The 24,607-nt window shown below is 46.5% G+C and overlaps 2 protein-coding genes across 3 annotated transcripts in view; both read left to right on the forward strand.

The window, feature by feature from the left end:
- The window catches only part of LOC120649087 (uncharacterized protein At4g14100-like), a 38,455-nt gene extending 24,264 nt beyond the window's left edge, over positions 1-14,191 (forward strand). The window contains exons 2-3 of one of the 2 annotated variants that reach the window (XM_039925771.1): positions 13,531-13,718; positions 13,969-14,191. In XM_039925771.1, the coding sequence (XP_039781705.1) occupies positions 13,531-13,685 (155 nt within the window). In that variant the 3' untranslated portion in view covers positions 13,686-13,718; positions 13,969-14,191. Of the gene's footprint in view, positions 1-13,530; positions 13,719-13,961 lie in introns of both variants that reach the window. The other variant, XM_039925770.1, reaches the window with a different exon arrangement.
- Positions 14,192-17,063: 2,872 nt separating this feature from the next.
- On the forward strand, positions 17,064-22,661 carry LOC120649091 (phosphatidylinositol transfer protein 3-like). The gene is made up of 2 exons (XM_039925772.1): positions 17,064-17,398; positions 21,612-22,661. Exons 1-2 carry the CDS (start codon positions 17,282-17,284, stop codon positions 22,242-22,244), a joined length of 750 nt encoding a protein of 249 aa, XP_039781706.1. The 5' UTR covers positions 17,064-17,281; the 3' UTR covers positions 22,245-22,661.
- Positions 22,662-24,607: the final 1,946 nt, after the last annotated feature.

Raw genomic sequence — 24,607 nt, forward strand, 5'->3', positions numbered from 1 at the left:
CTTCATGTGATGACCTACTCATTAATGCAAATGCCACTAATGCTTTGCCCAAGCTTGTACCTTCTAGGGAAAAGGAATTGATGGATCAAGTGGCAAGCCTCAAGAGTAGTGTGGAGAAGCTCTCAAGAGGAGAATACATCCACAAGGAAATTCTCTTCAACAATGCACGTGACTATGGCAAGAGAGGTCTTGGTTCATTTCCGGAGCCAAAACAAGGCACTACTCCTTCTCCGGAGATCAAGATTAGCTTCATCAAGGAAGTTGGATCATATTGCCAACATTGCCAAGTCACCGGGCACCACACTAGGGAGTGCACTTTACCATCACGTCCTATTCCTAATTTACCCAAGAATTACTCTTCAATGTTTCAAAATAACCATTTTCTCTTGAGTAAAGTGAAGGGCAAGGTGAAGGCCAAGTTTATTGGCAAACTCACTAAGGAGTCAAAGAAAAAGCTCCCCAAGCAACTTTGGGTCCCAAAAGCTCTTGTCACACATGTGCAAGGCCCAAAGCTTGTTTGGGTTCCCAAAACTCAAAAGTGAATTCTCATGTGTGTAGGTGAACTACAAAGCCGGTGGAAAACATTGGGTACTTGATAGCGGTTGCTCTCAACACATGACCGGCAATGATAGCATGTTCACCTCTCTTGAAGACCCCGGCGATCATGAACATGTCACCTATGGTGATAACTCAAGGGGGAAAGTCTTAGGTTTGGGTAGAATAGCTATCTCTAAAGATTTATCTATTTCAAATGTTTTGTTTGTAGAAACACTTAGTTTTAATCTCATTTCTATTGCTCAATTATGTGATCTTGGACTAACGTGTACCTTTGACAAGAATGGTGTTGTAGTAACTCTTGAAGAAGACAAGTCAATGGTATTCACGGGGTTTAGGCATGGCAACATCTATTTAGTGGACTTCTCTTCAAAGCAAACAAGCACCATGACATGCCTCTTCACCAAGTCTTCTCTTGGGTGGCTTTGGCATAAAAGAATTGCTCATATTGGCATGAGCAACCTCAAGAAAGCCCACAAGAGAGGGATGATCACCGGCTTGAAGGACGTCACCTTTGACAAGAACAAGCTATGTAAAGCATGTCAAGCCGGGAAGCAAGTTGCAACACATCATCCCATCAAGATGATGTTGTCTACCTCCAAGCCGCTCGAGCTACTTCATATGGATCTCTTTGGTCCAACTACATACAAGAGCATTGGTGGTAACCTCTATTGCCTAGTAATCGTTGATGATTTTTCACGTTACACTTGGGTTATGTTTCTAGGCGATAAGGGTGAAACTCCGGAAATCTTCAAGACATTTGCAAGAAGAGCTCAAAGGGAGTACAACTCCCCAATTGTGAAGATCCGGAGTGACAACGGCACCGAGTTCAAGAACATGAAGATTGAAGAATGGTGCGATGAAGAGGGCATCAAGCATGAGTTTTCCGCCACCTACACGCCTCAACAAAATGGAGTGGTGGAAAGAAAGAACAAGACACTCATCACCCTAGCAAGAGCAATGTTGGATGATTATGGCACGTCCGAGAAGTTTTGGGCGGAAGCAATCAACACGGCGTGTCATGCATCCAACCGAGTGTATCCCCACCGACTCCTCAAGAAAACTCCATATGAGCTCATCACCGGGAAGAAACCAAATATATCATACTTTCGAGTCTTTGGTTGCAAATGCTTCATCTACAAGAAGAAAAGGCTCGGTAAGTTTGAAAGTAGATGTGATGAAGGTTTCTTTCTTGGTTATGCATCAAACTCCAAAGCATATAGAGTATTCAATCAAACCTCCGGGTTAGTGGAAGAAACATGTGATGTGGAGTTTGATGAATCTAATGGCTCCCAAGAGGAGGTTGTTGGCTATGAAAATGTAGGTGATGAGGAGATTGATGAAGCTTTGAAGAAGATGTCCATTGGGGATATCAAGCCGGAAGAGGTGCATGAAGGCAATGATCAAGGGGGAGGACCTTCCTCATCCACACCAAGCACCTCCACGGCGCCCCAAATGGATGAAGATCAAGAAAAAGATGATACACAACATCAAGAAGATGTGCCAACGCCAACACCCCAAGTTCAAGAACAAGAAGAGCAAAGTGTTCCACAACAAGCACAAGTCACACAAGATCCACCCCAACAAGCATCCACGCAAATACCGCTAGTGAAGCATGGTCGCATCTCCAAGGATCATCCAATTGGTCAAATCATTGGTAGTCCTTCCAAGGGAGTAAGAACTCGCTCTAAGCATGCTTCATTTTGTGAACATCACTCGTTTGTTTCTTGTATTGAACCCACTAGCATAGAGGAAGCGCTTGAGGACTCGGATTGGGTGATGGCCATGCAAGAAGAATTGAACAACTTCACCCGCAATGAAGTTTGGGTCCTCGAAGCTCCTCCAAAAGACAAGAACATCATCGGCACCAAGTGGGTCTTTCGAAACAAGCAAGATGAACATGGGGTGGTGATACGCAACAAAGCAAGACTTGTGGCAAAAGGGTTTTCTCAAGTCGAAGGTTTGGATTTTGGTGAAACCTTTGCTCCGGTCGCAAGACTTGAAGCTATCCGTATCCTTCTTGCTTACTCTTCACATCATAACATTAAGTTGTATCAAATGGATGTGAAAAGTGCATTCTTAAATGGCGTTATTAACGAACTTGTTTATGTTGAGCAACCTCCCGGGTTTGAAGATCGGAGGAATCCTAACCATGTTTATAGGTTGCACAAGGCACTCTATGGGCTAAAACAAGCTCCAAGGGCTTGGTATGAGAGGCTTCGTGACTTCCTAATCATGCAAGGCTTCAAGATCGGGAGGGTGGACACCACGTTGTTCACAAAAGACGTCAACGGGGATCTTTTCATTTGTCAAATTTATGTTGATGATATTATCTTTGGCTCAACTAATGATTTACTAAGCCATGAGTTTGCTACCATGATGTCTAGGGAATTCGAGATGTCCATGATTGGCGAATTGACCTTCTTCCTTGGTTTTCAAGTCAAACAAATGAAGGAAGGGACATTCATCCATCAAGAAAAATATACTAAAGATATCTTGAAGAAGTTCAAGATGGATGAGTGCAAGCCAATCAAGACACCCATGGCAACCAATGTGCATCTCGACTTGGATGTGGACGGTAAACCGGTTGATCAATCCCTCTATCGTTCAATGATAGGGTCTTTGCATTACCTTACCGCATCTAGGCCCGATATAATGTTTAGTGTGTGCTTGTGTGCCCGCTTTCAAGCTAACCCAAAGGAGTCACACCTTTCGGCTGTGAATAGGATCCTTCGGTATCTCAAGCACACTCCTAGCATAGGCTTGTGGTACCCCAAAGGCGCTAGTTTAGATCTCTTGGGATACTCGGATTCGGATTTTGCCGGAAGCCGTGTGGATCGCAAGAGTACCTCCGGGGGTTGCCACTTGCTTGGGCGTTCTCTAGTTTCTTGGTCGAGTAAGAAGTAAAATTCCGTGGCTTTGTCCACCGCGGAAGCGGAATATATAGCGGCCGGTGCATGTTGTGCCCAAATCCTATATATGAAGCAAACCCTTTTGGACTTTGGTGTGAAACTAGATAGGATCCCGCTCCTTTGTGATAATGAAAGTGCCGTAAAAATTGCCAAAAATCCGGTTCAACACTCTCGCACAAAGCACATTGATATTCGCCATCACTTCTTGCGTGATCACGAAGCCAAAGGAGATATATCTCTACAAGGTGTGAGATCCGAGGAGCAATTGGCGGATATATTCACAAAACCTTTAGACGAGAGTACTTTTGTTAGGCTAAGGAGTGAGCTTAACGTTCTAGATGCTTCTAACGTCATATAATTGCCTTGTCATATAGATGCATTTCATATGTACATGTGCTAGGGGCTTGTCTAACCTTGTCAAGATAGTGATGAACATGGGTCTTGCATGAGCCGGTGGTCTTGGTTTTGCTCATGGCATGAAGAATGGTTCATCATGAAGAAGCTTGACGAGGGTTCAAACTTGACAAGATAGATTTAAATTTTGCAATGCATGTGCTTGTCATATAGAATGCATCCATGTTTAATTTCACGCTTTGCATTGGCATTGCATCACGTTAGTAGCATCACAAGGGAGCAAATCACACTTCGAGAAAGATATTCATGCTAAATATGATATATCATCTCCACAAGAGTGATAAGATCAATGTTGTGCTTTCATGCCTATTGAGTCACGTCCTATCGAACTTAAAGTTTAAATCTCTAAGTTCATAGGCAAAGTGGCTCATACATTTGGTTTTTGTGTTTAAACCTCGCTTGGTTCTTAATTTGCCTAAGTTAATATAAAAGCTTGCGAGCATTTAGTTTGAGTGTTTGAGGGGTGAGGTTGTCTCTCGAAAATGATCCAAAACTTAGTGTTTATGGCTTTGGCTTTGAGTTTTTGGATCAGAAGTAGAGCTTGTAGTTCAGCAGAAAATTTCTTTAACCACCGGTTAAACCGACGCCGTGTTTTTCATCTCATCGGTTCAACCGGTGCTTAAGTCTTCGTGGCTAGGTTTCTGCAACGCCTCTGGAACAACCTCCGGCCGTTACTCCGATGGATCACCGGTGCTTCCGATGTATGGCGGATGAACCGACGCTTCAGCATCGGTTCAACCGGTGCTACTGCGTGGAGTAAATGGGCCTTGCATAGCCTCTGGACCTTACTCCTACAGGTACACCGACGCCCATCGGATGTTCCGGTGCCTCAGTGGCGGATCTTCCGGTGCCCTTCTGACCACGTTTCAATCTCGTTCAGATCTGGTCAAACTTACACCGGTGATTACACCGACGGTCTTTTCTCTGCACCATCGGACCTTCCGGTGCTTAGGGTTGGCGGGCCCGTCCGTTCTGTTTTCACTTAATCCTTCCGCGGGCCCACGCGTCAGTCTCACTCTTGTTTCTCTTCCTCCTCGCGAAACAGCCGCCCTGCACCCCGCGCCCGTACACCGCTCCGCCGCCGCCGCTCACGCGCCGCCTGCTCGCCACTCCAAGCCGCCGCCGCGCCTGAGCTCTCCACTGCACCGCCGCCCGCGCGCGAGCCCACCTCTCATGCGCTGCTGCTCCGCAGTCGCTCGCGCGCCCACGCCGTGCCTGCGCCACCTGTGCGCCGCTGACCACCAGACCGCCGCCATCCAACCTGCGCCGCCGCCTGCAGCACCAGCACGCACTCTCCACACACGCGCAGCCTCCCCTGCTCCAATCAGCCTGCCACGCTCAAGCTTTCAAGATCGATTTGATCCCTCCACCTTTTGCTTAGGCGCCCTCAAGGTGTTCGAGGAATTGACTCTTAGGCTTTTCGTCGTTTTCGCCCCTATTTTGCAAGGGTATGTCTACACACTCTTAAGCATGTGTTGTATCTTAGCTTTCTCATCCTTGACATACATGTTCACATATGACCCTTGCCTCTCACTCACACATCTTGGCCCTTGACTTGATATGATCTATATTAGTTTGTTCTTTTAAAGGTTAATCCACTAGATTTCTTATCATAAGCTCAAAACGAATCCATGTTTTGGCTCTATGTCAGATGGCTGGTGACAAGAAGGGCAAGAGCAAGATGGTTGTGCAGAAGAAGAAGAAGCGCACCCGTGAGGACCGCGAGCAAGAGCAGGCTGAGGCAGTGGCAGACGCAGCTGACAGGCAGGGCTCACTCAGGATCAGGGATCCTCAGGCTCAGGGGGAGCCACAGCAGCAGTTACGTCGCTCAGGACGTACTCAGACAGCTCAGGCCACACCTGAGTCCCGTTCACGTCCACGGACTCGAGGTGGTGGCACTCAGAGGGGAGCAGGTCATGCACCGCAGCAGCACACCGACAGTCAGACTCAGACAGGTGGTCAGGACAGTGGTGAGGAGCTGCCCGAGGTTGAGTTGTTCGATCTCAGGGGTATTCCAGGACCTAGGGTCAAGAGACTGCGTTATGTGACCCCGGAGCAGTGGTTTCCCGAGCAGAGGGATGTCGGAGTTGATCATCGTTTTTACACTCTGCTTCAGGAGTCTTTTTACCACACCTACTGCCAGTTGGACATCAAGATTAGTGAGCACAAGATGCTCCACTGGGTAGCTATGCGTGTAGCAGCAGGTGGGACTCCAGTGCTTCCTCTCTTTGAGAGATATGTTGGATTGCCTGCTCTACTCAGTGAGAGGTCCAGGTATATTCGAGAGTGGGTTCGAGTCTTCTACGCCACTCTGTTTATTGAGGAGGACCGGCAGTTTATAGACTTCATGTTCCAGGAAAGGCACTATCGCTTGACCCGAGCATGACTGGCTACCTATCTTGGAGTTCAGATTGCCGAGGAGCCACACTTCATACACTATCAGGCTTATGGCAGCACGGTACCTCCTCGACGTCCTCACGAGTCTCACGTTCCATCTGATGAGGAGATCAGTGTTCTGTTTCAGCAGCCTTTCCTGCCTGGCACACCGAGGACTCCAGACAGGCTGACTCCCATGGCACACACTATCCATCTAGCCTTGAGGAAGAGCTTGTTGTTTCGGATTGGATACAACGAGGGGATCACAGCTCTGCAGCAGTGGCTTCTACTTTATATCATGACAGGTCGTGACTTTGACCTAGTCGACTTTTTTATCTGCGAGCTAGAGGATGTGATTCTGGATGGGATGACAGTTCACCGTCGTCATCCGTTTGCTCATTGGATCTGTTGGATTCTGGCTCAGCTAAGTCAGAATGAGCATATGGATGAGCTGGAGCACTCGAGGACACAGTTCAGTTTTTACTCACCAGCTACTCCTCGAGACGGTCGTCGTGGCTCGAGAGGCCAGCGCCGAGCACAGCGGGTTCTGGATGAGCGTTTCTTGGCTGAGGGCAGAGTTGCAGATGATCCGACAGCAGCCGAGGACGCTTCACTAGCAGCTGCAGAGGCCCAGCTCCCACACTACCTGATCACTGACTCAGAGGACTCGGAGGATGACGAGGACTTCATTCCCACTGTTACTGTCCCTCGAGGAGCTCATGATGATGAGGCAGGATCTTCTGGTGCAGCACAAGCCCCCGCTCCTCCAGTCTCCACCGCTCAGGTCACTCAGCCCGATGCACTCGCTGCTATTCTTACTCGGCTCTCAGATCAGCAGGACAGATTTGCAGCAGCTCAGCTGAGCATGCAGGCCGAGCAGGCTCGCCAGCAGGAGGCCCAGACTCTAGTGCTTGAGGGGATTCGGCAGCAGCAGGAGGCCATGAGGTTACAGCTTCAGCAGCAGTCCCAGATCCAGCAGCAGATGTTTACCTTCTTCTCGGGATGCTTCGGTTAGCTGTACCGACACACTGGACTGCCTGAGCCTCAGCTCCCTACACCCCAGCAGCTCCAGTTCGACCCCACTGCTCCTCCTCCACCTGCTGGCGGTTTCATGCAGACACCCTTGTCATCTTTCCCAGTGTCACCACTTCTACCGACCGGGTTGTTTGCCAGTCCTATCCCCACTGCTGCCCCGGTTCCTGCTCCACAGCCTAGTGTCTGGACAGCCGAGCAGCGTGCAGAGTTTCATAGACAGCAGCAGATCCTACACCAGCTCCAGCACCCCTCGGCTCAGTCACTCACGTTCGACTCTCCTTCTCAGCCCGAGGTGCTCCGTCCGTCTGTCGTGCGCCCCACTCAGCCAGACCTGACTCCCGTCACGTCTGCTCCTCCGACGGACTCCACGATCGTCGCCGCGCCAGCTTCTACCGCTACTCCAGCTACTTCTGCTGCTCCGACGACTCCGGTCGAGCAGAAGTCTTCTTCGGTCGACGACGACTGGACAGACGACGACGCCGACGACTCCGCCGCTCAGTTCTCCACCGGACCCAGCCGGAAGACCCCGCCTTCTCCTGCTCAGGATTAGATCGCCTTCCTTTTTGGTGCCTTGTTGCCAAAGGGGGAGAGGTGTTAGGGGGAGGGTAGAGAGTTAGGGGGAGGGTAGAGCTAGAGAGAGAGCTCGTAGTTATCAGGACTTTGATTCTTTGTATCACATTTGGTGTTAATTCATGGATATGTACATTTGTCGCTTGAGTATGCCGTGCTTTGAGACATATCTATGAATTTCGTTTGAGCCGTTGAGCTCTTTGGTCCTTCTTTTCGAGTTCGCTTGTGTTTATCTTGCTTTATCTTTCTCGCTCTCTCGTTATTTATGGTTGTGTTGTCATCAATCACCAAAAAGGGGGAGATTGTAAGCATCTAGGCCCTCAAGGTATGTTTCGGTGATTAATGACAACCATTATTGTGACTAATGAGTTTGTGCAGCTTAATAGATCATTATCGCTCATTTGGTCGTATGTCAAAAGAGGCCCCTCAATTTCGGTCATTCAAAAAGGCGATCTCGGCTTTTAACTTATATTTGTCAAGGCTAAGGATCTTTCTAGTCCTAAGTGTCACAAGGTTGAGAAGGACACTTAGGTTAGTATATGTTTTATAGTTTTGTAGTGATCGCACTATTAAGAGGGGTTCATGAGTTAGTAGCTTGATCAAACTTGAGTTGGCCCTAGACATATTACACACTCACTCAAAAACAGCAAAAGATGGTCAATAGAAGTCAACACAACTCTTGGAAGAAGAAACAATCAAAGTCACATTCGAATCCAAGTCAAAACAGCTGAAAACAAAGAAAATCAGTAGCACCGGTTGAACCGGTGCACAAGCATCGGAGCATCCGATGCATGGCGGAAGGACCGATGCCCTGTCGGTCCATCTTCTCTGGATGAAGGCAGATATCAAGTAAAGCACTGGTTGAACCGATGGTCAAGAAGATAAGCACCGGTGCAATGAAAGTCCTTTGTTCCAGAGAGCATGTTTTGATGGATTTCAACCTCTCTTCAGCACCGGTTGAACCGACGCTCCGAAATCAAAGCACCGGTGCAATGGAAGTCCTTTGTTCCAGAGAGCATGTTTGATGGACTCCAACTTCTCTTCAGCACCGGTTGAACCGATGGTTCAGAAACAAAGCACCGGTGCATTGGATGTACTTTGTTCCAGAACGCTTGTTTGAGTTGATCAGCGAACCTCTTCAGCACCGGTTGAACCGATGCCCCTACGGAGCATGCACCGGTGCAATGACGCAAGCGTGGATACTGTGTCAGAACTCCAACGGCTACTTCTTTGACACAGAGAGACCGGTTGAACCGATGCCCATATTTTCTATACCGTCGGTTCTTCCGGTGGTCACGGTTTTTCTGCAGAAAACCTCCAACGGCTATGTGACCTCCTCCACTCTATATAAGGGTACCCCCTGGTTCATTTCAGTTGCCTTTGACACCTTGAAAACCTGAGGCCACCCTTGAGAAGAAGAGATAGAGCTTTGAGCAAAAGAGAGAAGATCTAGTGCTTAGTTTGTGCTTCAACCTTGAAGAACTCATCCATTGCAAGTGTAGCAAGTGTGCTTGAGCTAGGGCCAACTGAGTGTAGGTCAAGTGAAGGCTTAGGAACTTGTTACTCTTGGTGTTTGGCAGCACCTAGACGATCTTGGTGATCGAAGTGTTTCTCGCGGAGCTTGCCAAGGATTGTGGGAGCCCGGAGAAGAAGATTGTACGTGGCTTGAGCTCCACCACGCCGGGATGGTGAACGGAGACTCTTAGTGAGCGCCCAAGTCTCGGTGACATGGGACGTGACAAGACTCTTAGTGAGTGTCACAACGTGGATTAGGGGTGTGTGCCAACACATCGACACCACGGGAAAAATTCGGTTGTCTCTTGCACTCTCTTTCATTTCAAGCACTTACTTTCATGTTTTCTTTCATGTGCTTGACCTTAGAGATCATAGCTTAGCTCTACCTTGCTTAGTTTCATATCTTTGTTAGCTTGTGTAGTTTGCTTTGTTTAGCCGGTTGGTGAATTGAGCCTTACTAGCCTTGCATAGGTTAAGGTTGTTTTATTGCTTTAGAATTTTGAAAAAGGCCCAATTCACCCCCCTCTTGGTCCATCGATCCTTACACGCGCGACATGTCCCGTGCCCATGCCGTGCCCATCCCGCCGCGCCCTTATCCCTTCGCCAGGTGCCTCACTCCCTCCTCTCCTTCCCAAACCACGCCGGCCTCTCTTGCTCGCGGCCGAGCTCCACCATCGGCTGCCATGGCCACCGAGATCCACTTGGCAGTGAAATCCCACTTCCGGTCATCATCTTCGACAACCAAAGGCTAGAATCGACTTTCCTCGACTCGCTGAAGCTCATGCTCTCCTCGTTCCAGCGCGTTCCGCGAGTTTCTGCGCTCGTTCCCGAGACATGCCGCCGCCGGCATGCTGCTGCTCGCCGCGAGCCACGTGCACGCGGCCCTGCGCTGGGCCGCCGAGCGCCCCCACTCCGCCCGGCCTTACTGAATCCTTCCATGGCCGTCCCATCGTCCTCCCTCACTGGAGCGCCGCCGCACGCTGCCATCACCGCCGCCGAGGTGCTGCTACCGCCGCCGGCGCCTCTCCGGTCGCCCCCAACCCCAACCAAGCCCACCTACAGGTAGTCCTCGTCGCCCTCATGCTCCTCCACCCCTCCCTCGCCGCCAGCAAGCCCTCCCATGGCCGGAATCGTCGTTCCCCTTTCTCCCCTGCTTCAAAATCGCGACCAGGGACCTTGTGCGACAATTGAAACAAGTTCAGGGGCCTATCTGCACAACCGTAGACTCATATGAATAGTGCTGCGAAGGGTTATTTTGCAATAAATTGGCTGAAACTTTGAAAAATCATAGTAAATCATAGAAAAATCAGAAAAATACAAACTAAAATTTGTTGGATTTATTGTTCTAAGATCTACAACTTTTTCTTACAGGTTGATCTTCAGTTTCTAAATAGTTTTTGCTCTAGTTTAAATATTAGTTTAAGTGGCTGTAAACTTTGAAAATGCATAGTAAATCATGGAAAATCATAAAATAGAAAATAAAGATGTTTTGGAATCCTTGTGATTATATCTATGCAATGAACCTATAATATGACGTGTTGGTAGAAAAATATTGTCCTAGAATTTTATCCATGCTTGTTAGGGATAAAATCATATATGTAGTTATGTTGCTCCTTTTTGCTGTGAAATTTTTATGGTAGATTAGTCATGTGATGCATGTGATGTGGTAAAATTTTCAGATTTATTAGTGCACGTGTGCATGAGTTGTTGATTTAACTTGGTTAGTGTTTAATAAATAGTTTATGAGTAATAGGAATATGCATAAATAATTATGCTTGCTGATAAATCATGAAAACTTCATGCTAGGGTTGTTTTCTATTGTTTTATCACTAGTAAATATTTTATGTTCGGAACATATAGGTTGCTAATCAGAAATAATTTTTATTAGTAGTTAGGCATGTTCTATTAGAAATAATAGTTTCTTTACATATAAGATCATGATAAATTTATGTAAAATACTTTGTTATGTATAATTACAGGATATAATCAGTAAGAATTAGTTTGTGCTATTAAATTATACTCGTGCAACTTATTTCGTTCCTAGCATGTGTAATTTATCTTGTTTTGTGCCATGTAAATATAACATTAGGTGTCGCACTTAAATACACACCACCTTGGTTCTTTAGGTAGTTACTAATGCTTGGTTCTCTGTAAACGAGTGTCCAATGAGCTAAGTTCAGAAGAGAGTAATTATCATGTTAAGTATCACTTTTACCACCTAATAAATGTCACCTATGTTACTGTAGTTTAAGTCTTACATGTTTGTAACTAAAGGTACTTAATGTATATAGATGATGCAATTAACATGTGGTAGACTTCTTATTCTTGTGACGATATCCATGATGCCTTGTTAGCTTTAATCACTAGGGCAAGTAACTTCATAAGACAAATCTCAAGGATGAACTAGTCCTTCGGGTGAGGATGAGTGATCAACCTTAGTACGATTTGTACATTACTTCTTTACGACAACGTACCATGCATTACTTTCTGGTCGTCCTTAGAATATGTGCTTATGCCTCTTTTGTGCATGCATGTGCATCTATGCATATCATTTAGGTACGAGGGTAGATCAATTGAAGGACGATTGGAACATGAAGATGGAGAAAACTCCAAAAGATGGTGTGTTAGTTTCTATCTAGAAGGTGGTGGATTATCTATCATGAAGCTCCAACCTACTAATTTATAGTGATACTTTACTCCCAGGCAAGCCCCGGAGCATAACCTATTATTTTAACTTATGAAATGTTATATGATTACTTGATTATGCATTAAGTTTCCAAGCGTTGAATGAAACCCTAGTTGCATGATCCCTAGGTTCCATTGGTCGAAATACTAGTATGTGTAGGTCGGTAGCCTTGCCATGCTAAAAATAGGAATCGGTAGAAGTCGAGTAATTCCCTGTTACTCGCGAGATATAGGATGTCTCTATGATTTGATTATATGGAATATTGGAGTATGAAGGAAAGGAAAGGAATTGGAGACCGGGCGGGAACTGTCTAGCCCCGTCTGTGTCGGTTAAGGACCGTCCGTTGTCTGACCCTGTTGATCGAGTTTGAATTGTACTAACCGCATACTGGGAGTAGGAGGTAGCCGAAACCGGTAAGCCTAGTACTGCCTTGTTTCGAAAGTACAGAACTTCTACCCACCCCTTAGGGCAGTCGAGTGGTCGCGGAGAATTGGGATGCATATGTTTACTTTAAGTGGTCTCTCGTAGGGCTCGGTTGACTATATGCAGGTGGGGCGGTTCTGTAGTTCGAGGCGGGGAGGGGAATGGTTGGTTCGTATTGTCCGACGGGGCAAATACGTGCCGTGTTGGTTAGGTCCACCTTGCAAGGTTAAATCGGATCGATTCGCCGTCAGTCGCTCTCGGATATGAGCACCTTGATCGCAGCACTGCATCGTAGTAATGAGATGGAATATTAATGTATATGTTGAAGGAAATGTTGAGATTACTAATTGATCTTCTATTATGTTTGGTTCTGCAAATGCCTAGAGGATATTAATTTATATAGAATATGAGCTAAAATATTGAAAGTAAGGATCCACCCTTAGACTCTTTTCTGCAAATAATCCACAGCCAGAAAGCCTTGCATGTTTAGATAATGGACTAAGTATATCATTAGTCGGGTAAGTCTTGTTGAGTATTAGTATACTCAGGGTTTGTTGTTTACCCTGTTTCAGGTATAGGAGCTAACCCGGATTCACATCGGTGGACTCGATGTGACATCCTCACGTCTCCGTGGCTATCGTTTTATTTCAATTTATTTCAGTTTGTTTCTAATGAAAATCTTCCTTAGGTTAGACTCTCTCTACCGCTGCTGTTATCTATTATATGAACTTTAATTTGTAAAAGTCATTTTGTAAATATTTTAATATTGTTTACTATTTTGTAAAATTGTATCATGCTGGTACCGTCTGCGCTCGCCGTCGCGCGAGACTTCTGGTGTGTTTCGATCGGCCTGTGGGTTGGAAACAGGCTGTCAGGTTACACTTAATTAAGCTAATGCGCCTGATGCGTTCAAATGATGGCCATTACGCTTAATTAAGCCGTTTAACTTGACGGTTCTGTCACAGCTTGCCTTGCCATTGAGATGTGACCAAGCACCTGCATTCTGTTCTGTATGATGGACTCTGTGCATTTGCCGATCTGCAGGTAGGATCGCCTATGTTATGAGCTTTGAGGTGGGAGCGGTGCTGGAGGATGCGGCGTGGCAGGCGCCCGAGTACTGCTTCACCAAGGACGGTGGAATTGCCGAGACCGCCGGTGAGCATCATGATGACAGCTTCGTCCCCAGGAGTTCCTTGTGAGGACTTGTCTTCCACTCGTGTTGGTTCGCTGTGTAAAGAATATGGGAACGTGGTTGCCTATCTTGGCTCACCACGGCTTCGTGTTTATATAGAGTCAATGCTCAACAAGATTACATCAAGAGATTACAAGTTGTTGCGCATGATTAGATATTCTTGAGTTATCTCTAACAAACCTATCGGATACTCAAGATATCACACGTGCACTAACAACCAAATCTATCTACACGATCATAGCCGTGTCATACAAGGAGAGGTTACAAGACTATATCTCTAATACGCTGTGGTCTGTAGAGATGCTGTGTATTTGTGCAACAGCAGCTGACTATGCTTTGCAATGCTTTTTGCTTGGACATGAAATCCTGGGTCTGGTTGCGCAATGTAGATGACAGATGGGAATAATTTACTAATAAGTGCAGATGGTGGGATGGACCTGTATTATATACCTTGTTCTCTCGGATCAGATGAATCGAAGGAAAGGACCATGCAATTCATAGCTTGTTATGAGATGGGGCTTGTGTGCAATGGGTTCTTTTGGTGCGGGAGCTCGAGATCTGCAGACTGTGTCATGGCCTCACCAGATTTCAGCGTTTGCTTCAGTAAGTAAGTAGTTTATGCGGGTGCGTGGTGTCCAGATTTCAGAAATCACATCGGCAATAATGCATTGGAAATGGTAAAATACACTGCCGTAAACTTGAGGCGAGGTGTCATCCGGGTTACCAAACCTTTAAAATACAAATTCAAGCTCTTAAACTTTCTAATAGTATAAAGTGAGGTTCAAATTACAGTTGCTTAAGCTAAACTGAAAGTTGTATATTTATCCAAATAAGAAACTATATACAAAACATATACATACAAAAAGAATCATAACAAACTACTTCAAATACAAAAGATATGTATAAAAATTATAGGAAAATGAAATTCTCATATGATAAAATTTGTAAAAAAGAAAAGAAAATAAAAAGGATAAATTTTGGAGGGAACATTCGCAAAAAAATTGGACATAAAGTTTTCAAATAATTTTGAAAATATATGAGTTGAGCACAAAAAATGGAAATAAAATTTGAGTCCACATGTAAGCTACATATTAGCAAAAATACTTCTACTTTATAACTTAAAAATGGTTATTAGGACTTTACATGTTACAATTAGCAAGTTGAGGATTTGAATATATATTTTGAAAGTTTGGAAATCTAAATGACACTACGAGCGAGCTCGAGGACCGGCGGTGCATTTTACTCTATTGGATTGGAAAATAGAGAAGGTAACTGAATACGGGCCGGGTAGCGATGGCCCATGGCCCATGGGCTTCGGGCCACACACTTGTTGCTTGACTAGCCGTCATCATCGTGGTCCGCACGCAGTGGAGTGCAATGAGTGACGTAAAATTGTACTCCAGCGGCAGCCAGTAAAGGCGCGCGCACACGGAACTGCTGTAGCTACTGCAGTAGTTGGTTTGGAGTGACTGGAGTCTGGAGGCATGGCATTAGCAGCAGAGTATGATGAGGATGAGGTGATGGAGGGTGGCCGCGGCCGGTGCATGCATGGAAGATGCAGGGCTGTGTCTGTTTGCAATTCAAGATGAGGCAGCACAGCAGCAGGTTGGTTGCATCCAGTCGTTGGTCCTCCGGTACATCAGCCCATGGCCGGCCGTACAGATGAGATCCATGGTGACACAGTACACTGCTGCAGTAGATTAGTAGAGGGAAGCAAAGCAAGGTAAGCATGATGCATGGTGGCGCTGGACCACGCCAACCAAAAACTCAAACAGGGTCCGTCGACAGACAGCGCCAACCACCACCACAACTGTAACATTCCAATTCCAAATATAGTTTAGTCCTACTTGTACACTAAGACAGGTCTCGATAGAAGTTTCATGGAGAGTTTCATGATATTAAATATTATCAATTTTGCTAACATGACAAAGAGATGGAAAGATAAAATTTCATGGGATGCGAGAAGAGTTTCATCACCATAAAACTCATCTAGCACAGTTACCTAATTATCAGTTTAGGTAACTGCCCATAAAACTCCTACTGAGACTGGTCTATGTAAAATATGTATTCACACTAATCTCGCTTACGTTTTTGTTCTCGCTTTCGCGTAAAAAGGTTAACCCAGGATTGAAGTTCACTTAACACTTAAATTTATATGTTGACGAGCAACCGGAACTAACCGGAACTCATATACGAACCACTAGTGAGCTCAAATTCATATTAGACGGAGATGTTACAAAAAACAGCAGCAGGGTGAAAGCCAAGAGGTGAGGATCCTCTCCTCTCCTCTCCTCTTGAGATAGCACCACCATGCATACGGAGGGAGAAGCAGCGGAGGACTACAAGGAGTAAACATGCCCACTCCACTCGCATATGAAAGGCAGCCATCTTCTTCAATTCGATCTATCTCCTTTCATTATTAGCTGCAGGTGCCGCGTCACGCGACGCGAGCGCCGTGGCGCGCGCTGCGCCACGCCACACACGTGCAAGACGGCTTCGGGTTGGGTTGGCCGATCCATCCAAGGCGCCGGACGAGCCGTACGTCTGTTTGTTGCGAGCTGATGAGCTGCTGTGCTGGCTGGGAAGCAATTCATTCGCATTGATGGATTGATGCGGTTGGGCGTTGGCGGCGCTGGATGCCAACCATTTTGATTTTGATTTTGGCACGCGGAAGGATGGAATGGATTATGGATTGGATGGACGAGCAACGACCTCTCCAGCCTCCTCCAATGGATGATCATGCCGCCCGATGGCCATTACTCGGCGGTCAACCGGAGAAGGAAAACCCATCCATCCAATCCAATCGGATCCATGACCATCCGCCTATAGTTCTTGTTGTTTTGTTTCCCACACGCACGGCAATCCGCGCACTCGGGCTACTCTCTCTATTTTTATTTACATATCGTATTCAATTTGTAATAATTCAGTTAATTTTGATCAAATTTATAGAAAAATATAGTAGCAATAATAGTACTTTGCCTGAATCATTCCTACCAATTCAATATCGATCCTCCCCTACCCTAGCTGGGTCGTCGGAGGAAAACTAGATGGATGGATGGAACAGGCCAGTGCGGTCCCTGCATGCCCGGCTCCAAATTCCGAACCCAACCTATCAACAAGTTGCCGTGCCAGCCCAGCTCCCTCTTTTTCCTAAGTTTCAAACTTTTAAACTCAGGAAAGAGTAATCTCCATACGGTTTAGTTTCAGAATAATCCTCCGGATTTCCCTTCCGATAATCAACCGAAAAGTAGGGCTGACTATTCATTCAGTTGGACAGATCAACCAGGCAGTGTCATTGTCATGTCATAAATAGCCGGCGACCCAACAGCATTTCTTTCTTTCTAGTAGGGCAGCGAGCCAACAGCATCTCGTTTTCACCCGGACCCGGGGGTACAGCATTGCATTTTCAGAGATGGAGGCTGGAGCAGAGCAAAGAGTCAGTTGCAGGAGCCTTTCTCTCCTGGTGGCTGGTGCTATAAAACCAAGAGTACCTCCCCACCGCTCCCGTCGCCGTTTCTCATTTCTCAACCAAGAAGAAAGAAGCCGCCCCGCCCCGCCCCGTCCATCCATCAAGGTCGTAGGTCGAGGAGCCCGGCGGCCGCCATGGACTACCAGCAGGCTGCGACCAACGGCCGCCACCACAACGACGGCGACGCCGCCGAGTGGAAGCAGGTCGCCGAGCTGAGGGCCGTCACCGAGGCGCAGGACCCTGCCTGCAAGGTTCGTCCTTCCATCCATCCACTTATTATCATCCATGCATCGTCTCCCCTTGAGCTAACAATTAAGATAGCGCTTCTGGTGGGATCCCCTCTCCTCACCTGGACACATGATAGATAGATGGTGGCCACTGATCGCACACGGGATCGCACTGTTCATGCTTTTCTGTCCGCACCTCTTCCACAAATCGACAGCACAGGCCACTGCTAGCCTTGGCCTCTGACCACAAACATACGCAGTTACCTGTGGCATCCAGCGTTCAGGGGGCCAAACAGAAAACTCTGCAAAAACATCTAGTCATCATCTTCTGTTACAATTAGCCATAATTTACCTTGATTGTTCTTACTACTTAGTATTAGTACTATTACTGGGTAATTAGGCCGTGTTTAGTTGCCTCCCGTAAAGTTTTTGAAAAAGCATCTTTCTACATTTGAAGTACTAAACATAGACTAATCATAAAAATAATTATAGAACTCGTCTGTAAATCGCGAGACGAATCTAATGAACCTAATTAATCTGTCATTAGAGGTTGTTTACTATAGTATTACTGTAGCAATTTAGCGTCTAATTACAGCTTAATTAGGTTCATTAGATTCATCTCGCGATTTACAGGCAGCAGTCGCAATACGTTTTTTATTTCGTCTAGATTTAAGTCTTTGCCGGATTTTTTTTTTGGAATTTTGATTTTTGAAATTAAACACGGCGTTAGTCAAAGCATTATCAACATTAAGCCTCAGCACACCAATTTGTGGCTAGACTAGAGGAAGCCAGACCTCTGAAAATGATGCTGATTGGCTCGTCAGGGAATTGAAAACCAGCTAGCACTGAAACCGTTGCCGTTGTTTGCTCTGCTACTGCTGCAATGCAACAAGGAGCGGGACCGACAGTCGTCCTTGTTGGGCCGGCCGTCGCTTTTGGGGTTGATGGCCGGCCGGTCACGCTTTGGTCATTTGTTGCTGGTGGAGCCGGTAGGTTATTGTGAATGAACTATCAAATTAAGACTCCAAATTAAATGTAATGGTCGTCATTTGAACACATCGGGCGCATTAGTTTAATGGTTTAATTTGGCAATCCTTTCTCAACCCATGGCCCGATCAAAACAATACCGGTAGTCCCACGCGAAAGTGGGCGCAAATGGTACAAGCACGACATAATACTTGAAAATAGAACAACGCGATACAAATAATACACAACTACTTACAAACCAAATTCAGATACAATAATTTTATAAACCGGGTTTAAAAACATACTTGATATACAAGTCTTCCAACAAATAAAACTACAATTTACACTAGGAAAGGACTATACTACATTACCCCTAGAGGTTCTGCCTAACACCACCGGTCAGACCGGTGTGCATGGGTTCCCCACGTATACACCGGTCAGATCGGTCCTTCAGACCGGCCAGACCGGTCTGAACAAAACTGAAGGTGGCACACTCTGCCCTCAAGTGTGCAATCCGCCGACTTTATAGTCTACTGGTCTCTCTCCACAACTTCCCACCCCTCTGCATCTTGGCGGATAAATTTGACGCAGCAGGGGCAGAAATCGACGTCGGGGTGCCCTGAAACAAATTAATGGTGGCAACAACTCTGAACAACTAATACTCAGCAAGACTTACCCGACCAGTGGGTATAACTTAGCCCACATACCTAGACATGCAAGGTTTTTGCTGGTGGTTATTTTGCAGAAAAGCGACTAAAGTAATTTCTTACTTTTAGTATTTTAGCTCCAGATTCTGTACAAATTAACTCTAATATAATGTTTGCATGAATCAACTATAACAAATATGTTGGTGCAATCAAATAATAATTTCATGTGTTCATTGTCATATTTATACATATCCTCCTCATTCTATCATGAGACTACGATGCAGCAAAGAGATCAAGACCCTCATAACCGCGAGACACGGCGAATCGATTCGATTTAACCTTGCAAGGTGGACCTAACCAACACGGTACGCATAAACCCCGTCGGACCACACGCACCAACCATTCCCCTCCCCGCCTCGAAGTACAGGACCGCCCCACCATCAAATGGTCAACCGAGCTCAACGTGAGACCACCAAAAGTAAATACATGCATCCCATTTCTCCGCGACTACTCGACTACCCCAGGAGGTGAGATTGAGTCCTGTACTTTCGAAGTGAGGCAGTACTAGACTTACCGGTTTCGATTACCTCCTACTCCCGGCATGCGGTTAGTATAGTTTAATCCCCGATCAACACTGCCGACAACGAACGGTCCTTAACCGACTCAGACGGGGCTAAGGCACCCAGGAACTCTGTCCTGCTGCCATACCTATACATCATCACTCCCCGTCCGGTCTCACATTTCCATATCACTTTCAATAACTCAGGGACCGTAATATAAACACATATAACTTATATCTCGCGAGTAGCCGGAAATTACCCGACTTCTAAATATCCTATATCTCGCGAGTGACAAGAAATCACTCGTCTTCTACCGGAAAACCATTAAGCATATCACTTCTATCGTCCTATACATACTAGTATAACTCAGGGAATCCTAGGGATCATGCAACTAGGGTTCCAAACCATTTCTAAACCTAATGCACAAGTAATAGTTACGTATATAGGTGTCATAATTTAAAATAATAGGATGTGCACCAGGGCTTGCCTTGCGTCTGTTGCTCAGTACTAGGGTCGGCTGGGCCTGGGGCCGCCTCCTCACGAACCTCCTGCTGCGAGGCTTACCCCTGCGACTCCTGTGGCTCCACAACCACCTCGTATACCACCTCCTCCGTGGCGGCTGCTACACGTGTGCATATGCATATGACATGAGAATGCATGTATGATTTATAAAAATTACAAGTAACCTATATCCGAATTAATTTGTAACTAATTGCACCAAGAACCACCTATTTAACCCTCTCAGCCACTGCCCTACCGGTCAGTCTGGTACCCCATACCGGTCAGACCGGTCCCATTTAACTTAACCACGACACCGGTCAGACCGGTCCCTCCGACCGGTCAGACCGGTCCAACCCAGACCAAAAGCTGGAATCCTTGGCGCGGTGAAAATCGCCCACCAATTCCAAAACCCATCTAGGCTCTAATTCTGGGATGCAAATGGATATGTTTGACCAAAGGGAATCGCTTATAACCACCTAGAAAAGGAGATCGAATCAACCCTAACTTGGTTACCTTAAATGGGCTTCTCCCCCACGAAGAACTTGAGATTCCACGTCACCCTGGGGTGGAGTACATGGAGAAGATGATCCTCCACCAACTTGAAGCTTCCCCCGGCCTTGGATTGGGGTGGGAATGGGGGATTTGGAGTTTTGGGTTTGGGGTGAGAAGGGGAGCTCGGGAGAACGTGAGGAAGAGAGAGCTGACGGTGAGAGTGAGAGAGAGTGTAGTTTAAACATTGTGGGTCCAAAAAATGGTTGACCCAGAGCCAACCGGTCAGACCGGTTGCCCGGACCGATCAGACCGGTCCAGCCCAGGCTGACATGAAGAATTTTGGATTTGGTGATTTGTCTCGTGCGTTAGAAACTAATGACTATTCTTACTTAATTATAGGCGATTAATACATGAGGTGTTACAGTTATTGGGCAGCATCCGTGTCTTGCAGGCCGTTGCAGGTCAGGCAAACAAACAGGTGGTTAGTGGTTGAGCAAGCTCGTATCGACCACAACTGCGTCGTCGTCCGTTGTAAAGGACGTCGTCGTCTGTTGCTGTTCCGTTCCGGTCCGGGTCCATCTCCTGATCTCCCTTCTCCAATCTCCACCATGGATTTTGAATGACCTCTCCTTTCTGCCATGGGCGCCGGCCATGCCTGCAGTTGCTGATCAACTGTCCAGCCAGAAATTAATAGCCACCCAGCCCAACCACGTGACTCCTGCTTCTGCACCAGAGCTTACAAATTCACACGTCTTTTTCTAAAACCGTGGGGAAACAGAGGGCCGGGGTTCTTTGTTTCAGACTGATGATGGGAAGACTTTGTCCGTCTGTTTGTTTCAGAATTCCACAGTTTTCTGTCAGCGCGGAGACAACAATGGACAGTGCACCTAATGATCCATCCCTTGATTGACTCTTGATCCAATTCAGAATGGAAAGCCTTTATGATGACAGGCACGCACAGCTGACATGCAGTAGTAATATACTCTAGTATATTCAGATTTCAGAGTGTGTGATGATATATACATGAACTGCTGCCAACCAAATTCTTCATCTGATTTATCTGCTGGTCAGGAGGAGGACGACTACATGCTGCGTCGGTTCCTCCGCGCCCGCGACCACCACATCGGCAAGGCATCGGCGATGCTGCTCAAGTACCTCAAGTGGAAGCCGACGGCCAAGCCCCGCGGCTGCATCTCCGAGTCGGAGGTGGCGCACGAGCTGTCCCAGGGTAAGTTGTGCCTGCAGGGCCACGACCGGCAGGGGCGGCCCATGATCTACGGCTTCGGCGCCCGGCACCACCCCTCCAACCGCGACCTCGACGAGTTCAAGCGCTTCGTCGTCTACGTGCTGGACGCCACCGTCGCCAGGCTGCCCCCCGGGCAGGAGAAGTTCGCCGCCGTCGCCGACCTCAAGGGCTGGGGCTACTCCAACTGCGACATCCGGGCCTACCTCGCGGCGCTCGAGATCATGCAGAACTACTACCCGGAGCGCCTCGGCCGGGTGTTCCTCATCCACGTGCCCTACGTCTTCATGGCCGCCTGGAAGATCGTCTACCCCTTCATCGACGACAACACCAAGAAGAAGTTCGTCTTCGTCTCCCACAAGGACCTCGACAGGACGCTCCGGGAGGCCATCGACGACGCCCAGCTGCCGGAGGTGTACGGCGGAAAGCTCAAGCTCGCGTCGCCGGCCAAGAGTAAGTGATCATCACTACGTACTGATGATCTGAATCTCTAGTGATGGCACGGCGGTTCAGCAATCAGCAGAGACGACGACCCCGTGCATCGGTGCATGCTGTATTATTGGAGGATGGTACGATCCAGTCTCCAGAGGTAGTACCAAGCGTAACACGTACGTACGGCTTTCGACACAAATTCTGTTAAATCCATCGAGTGCCACTGTGTCAGACAGACCGGATGAACACTATGGCAGTTAGCTAGTACTAGGTAAATTAGTAACTTTATTTTTCCCCATGCATTTCCTTGGCTGACTACATGTACTCTGTAATAATGGACTACAACACAAGGACAAGGCACAGAAAGACGACGTATATATGGTTTCTGTACCCTACCAATAATGCATGTATTTGTATCAATAATAAGGTTAATGACCGGCCGGTAACTGCAGCATCGTGCATATGCATGGACTGAAGCGAGCTACACCTACATGTGGCTTTTGCCTCAGAATGAAACAAAGGAATTCTATCTACTATATATATACCCAACGAGAGGAAGAAACATGTTGAACCTACTAATGCTTAATTATTTTCCTTTGAAATTCTCAAGGAAGAGGCCATTCCATCGGAGTTTCAAATAAACACACATAGGATTGTATCCATTGATCTGAGGCTTTCATAGGAGAGTTTCATGTAGAATTTGCATCCTTCATAATAATTCCTCTATTTTCCCTCCATTTCAAAGGAACCCTCAATGTGCAGCTCTGCCAGGGAAGCTGCTAATAGCTTCCCTCAATAAGAATTTTGCTAGTAGCTACTATATAGAGAGGCCGGAAGGACCAGTTGTGATTGATTGCTGCACACGTCGCAAAGCAAATTGAAGGGATGCAGCTCATCTTTGATTCGTCGGAAAGCAGAATTTAACGGGGGGCCTAAATCTGACATGATGAAGCATGATCGAGTTGCAGTTAGCATCAATAGTGGGCAAGGGTGGTCCATCAGACATCAGGTACTCTGCTCACTGCTCACGCCTATTACCCCTACCGGCCCGCAGAATTGCCCCCAAACCGCCGGTAATTTTTTCTCTAGCGTCGACAAACCGCGGGATCCCCGAGTTACTCATCCATCAAACCGTCGTCTCCCTCTCTTCCGCCCGCCTCTCAGGTAGCTAGCTAATCCATTCCACCGTTTCTGCTGCTGTCTTCCCCTTCGACAACACCCGCCGGTTGTCCGTCCATCGTACACCCCTAGTGCGGTGACATTTAGAACATGTAAATTTACCACAAACCACCTCCAAAAACCTCACATCACGATCAACGACTCATACCAGAGAAGTGTGTGCAATTTAAAATATTGTATTTTATGAAAAAAATAGTTAATTTACATGTTGATGCCGTACAATTGTGAGCTCCGGAATTGTTAGCAACAGACGGCAGAAGTAGTTCACGGTTCACTACTAATCTCCTTTCTCCTTTTGGGAATGAATGAGGGCCATCCAACTATCCAAACGGGATAAGTAGGGTGGTTTCAAAGATAGTTTTGTATTTTTTTTTAAAATAAAAAAATTATAATTAGATAAAAATAAATAAGACTTATTCAATTAAAAATTATCACGTATCATAATTTTTTTAAAAATATAACCTATCTATTAGAATCTTATTTATTTAAAAATAATAGGCATAATTACGAGCAAATAGATACTAGGAACATGAAAATTTGGTTCGAATAACTGAGAAGTAGAATGCAAATAGATTTGTTACATTTTTTAAAAAAATATACAAATTTCATATTTTTTGGCTGAAAATTATTTTCTTATGAATCTTTTAGTATTTTAAATTTCTACAAAATGAAAACCACCTTTAAAACCATTCTAAGAGCCAAACTTACCTGATTTTTATAGTTGTATGACATCCATTATCCGATTTTATAATTGAAGATTGAAAATCAGTTTTTGGCGTAAGCTGAGTGTTTTTTTTTGGAATGAGAGGGGGAACCGGAGCGAGGACACACCTCGGTGTAGGAGCCCATGTCCCGTCGCACGAGAGAATGTGTTTTTTTATATATATTTTTCAAAATCATTTTTTACAGAAATATATTTTCGATTTCATAATTTACAGTTTTGTACCCCTACCGTCTGGCTGCTGGGCGGCCGGCCCCCTGCCGCCCCGCTGCCGGGCGGTAGGAACCTGTATGTAAATAAAATTTATTTTTATTCGCATTTTGGCCCCTGGGGGAGCCTGCTGCCTGACAGCCGGGCGACAGGTACCCGCCGCCCGGCAGGGGGGCGGCAGCCCCCCTCTACATAAAAGTGCCTGACAGCCGGGCGGCAGGTACCCGCTGCCCGGCAGGGGGGAGGCACCCCCTCTACATAAAAGGCTGAGCTCCCCCTCCC

The sequence above is a fragment of the Panicum virgatum genome, chromosome 9K (assembly GCF_016808335.1).
Source record: "Panicum virgatum strain AP13 chromosome 9K, P.virgatum_v5, whole genome shotgun sequence".
NCBI lineage: Eukaryota > Viridiplantae > Streptophyta > Magnoliopsida > Poales > Poaceae > Panicum > Panicum virgatum.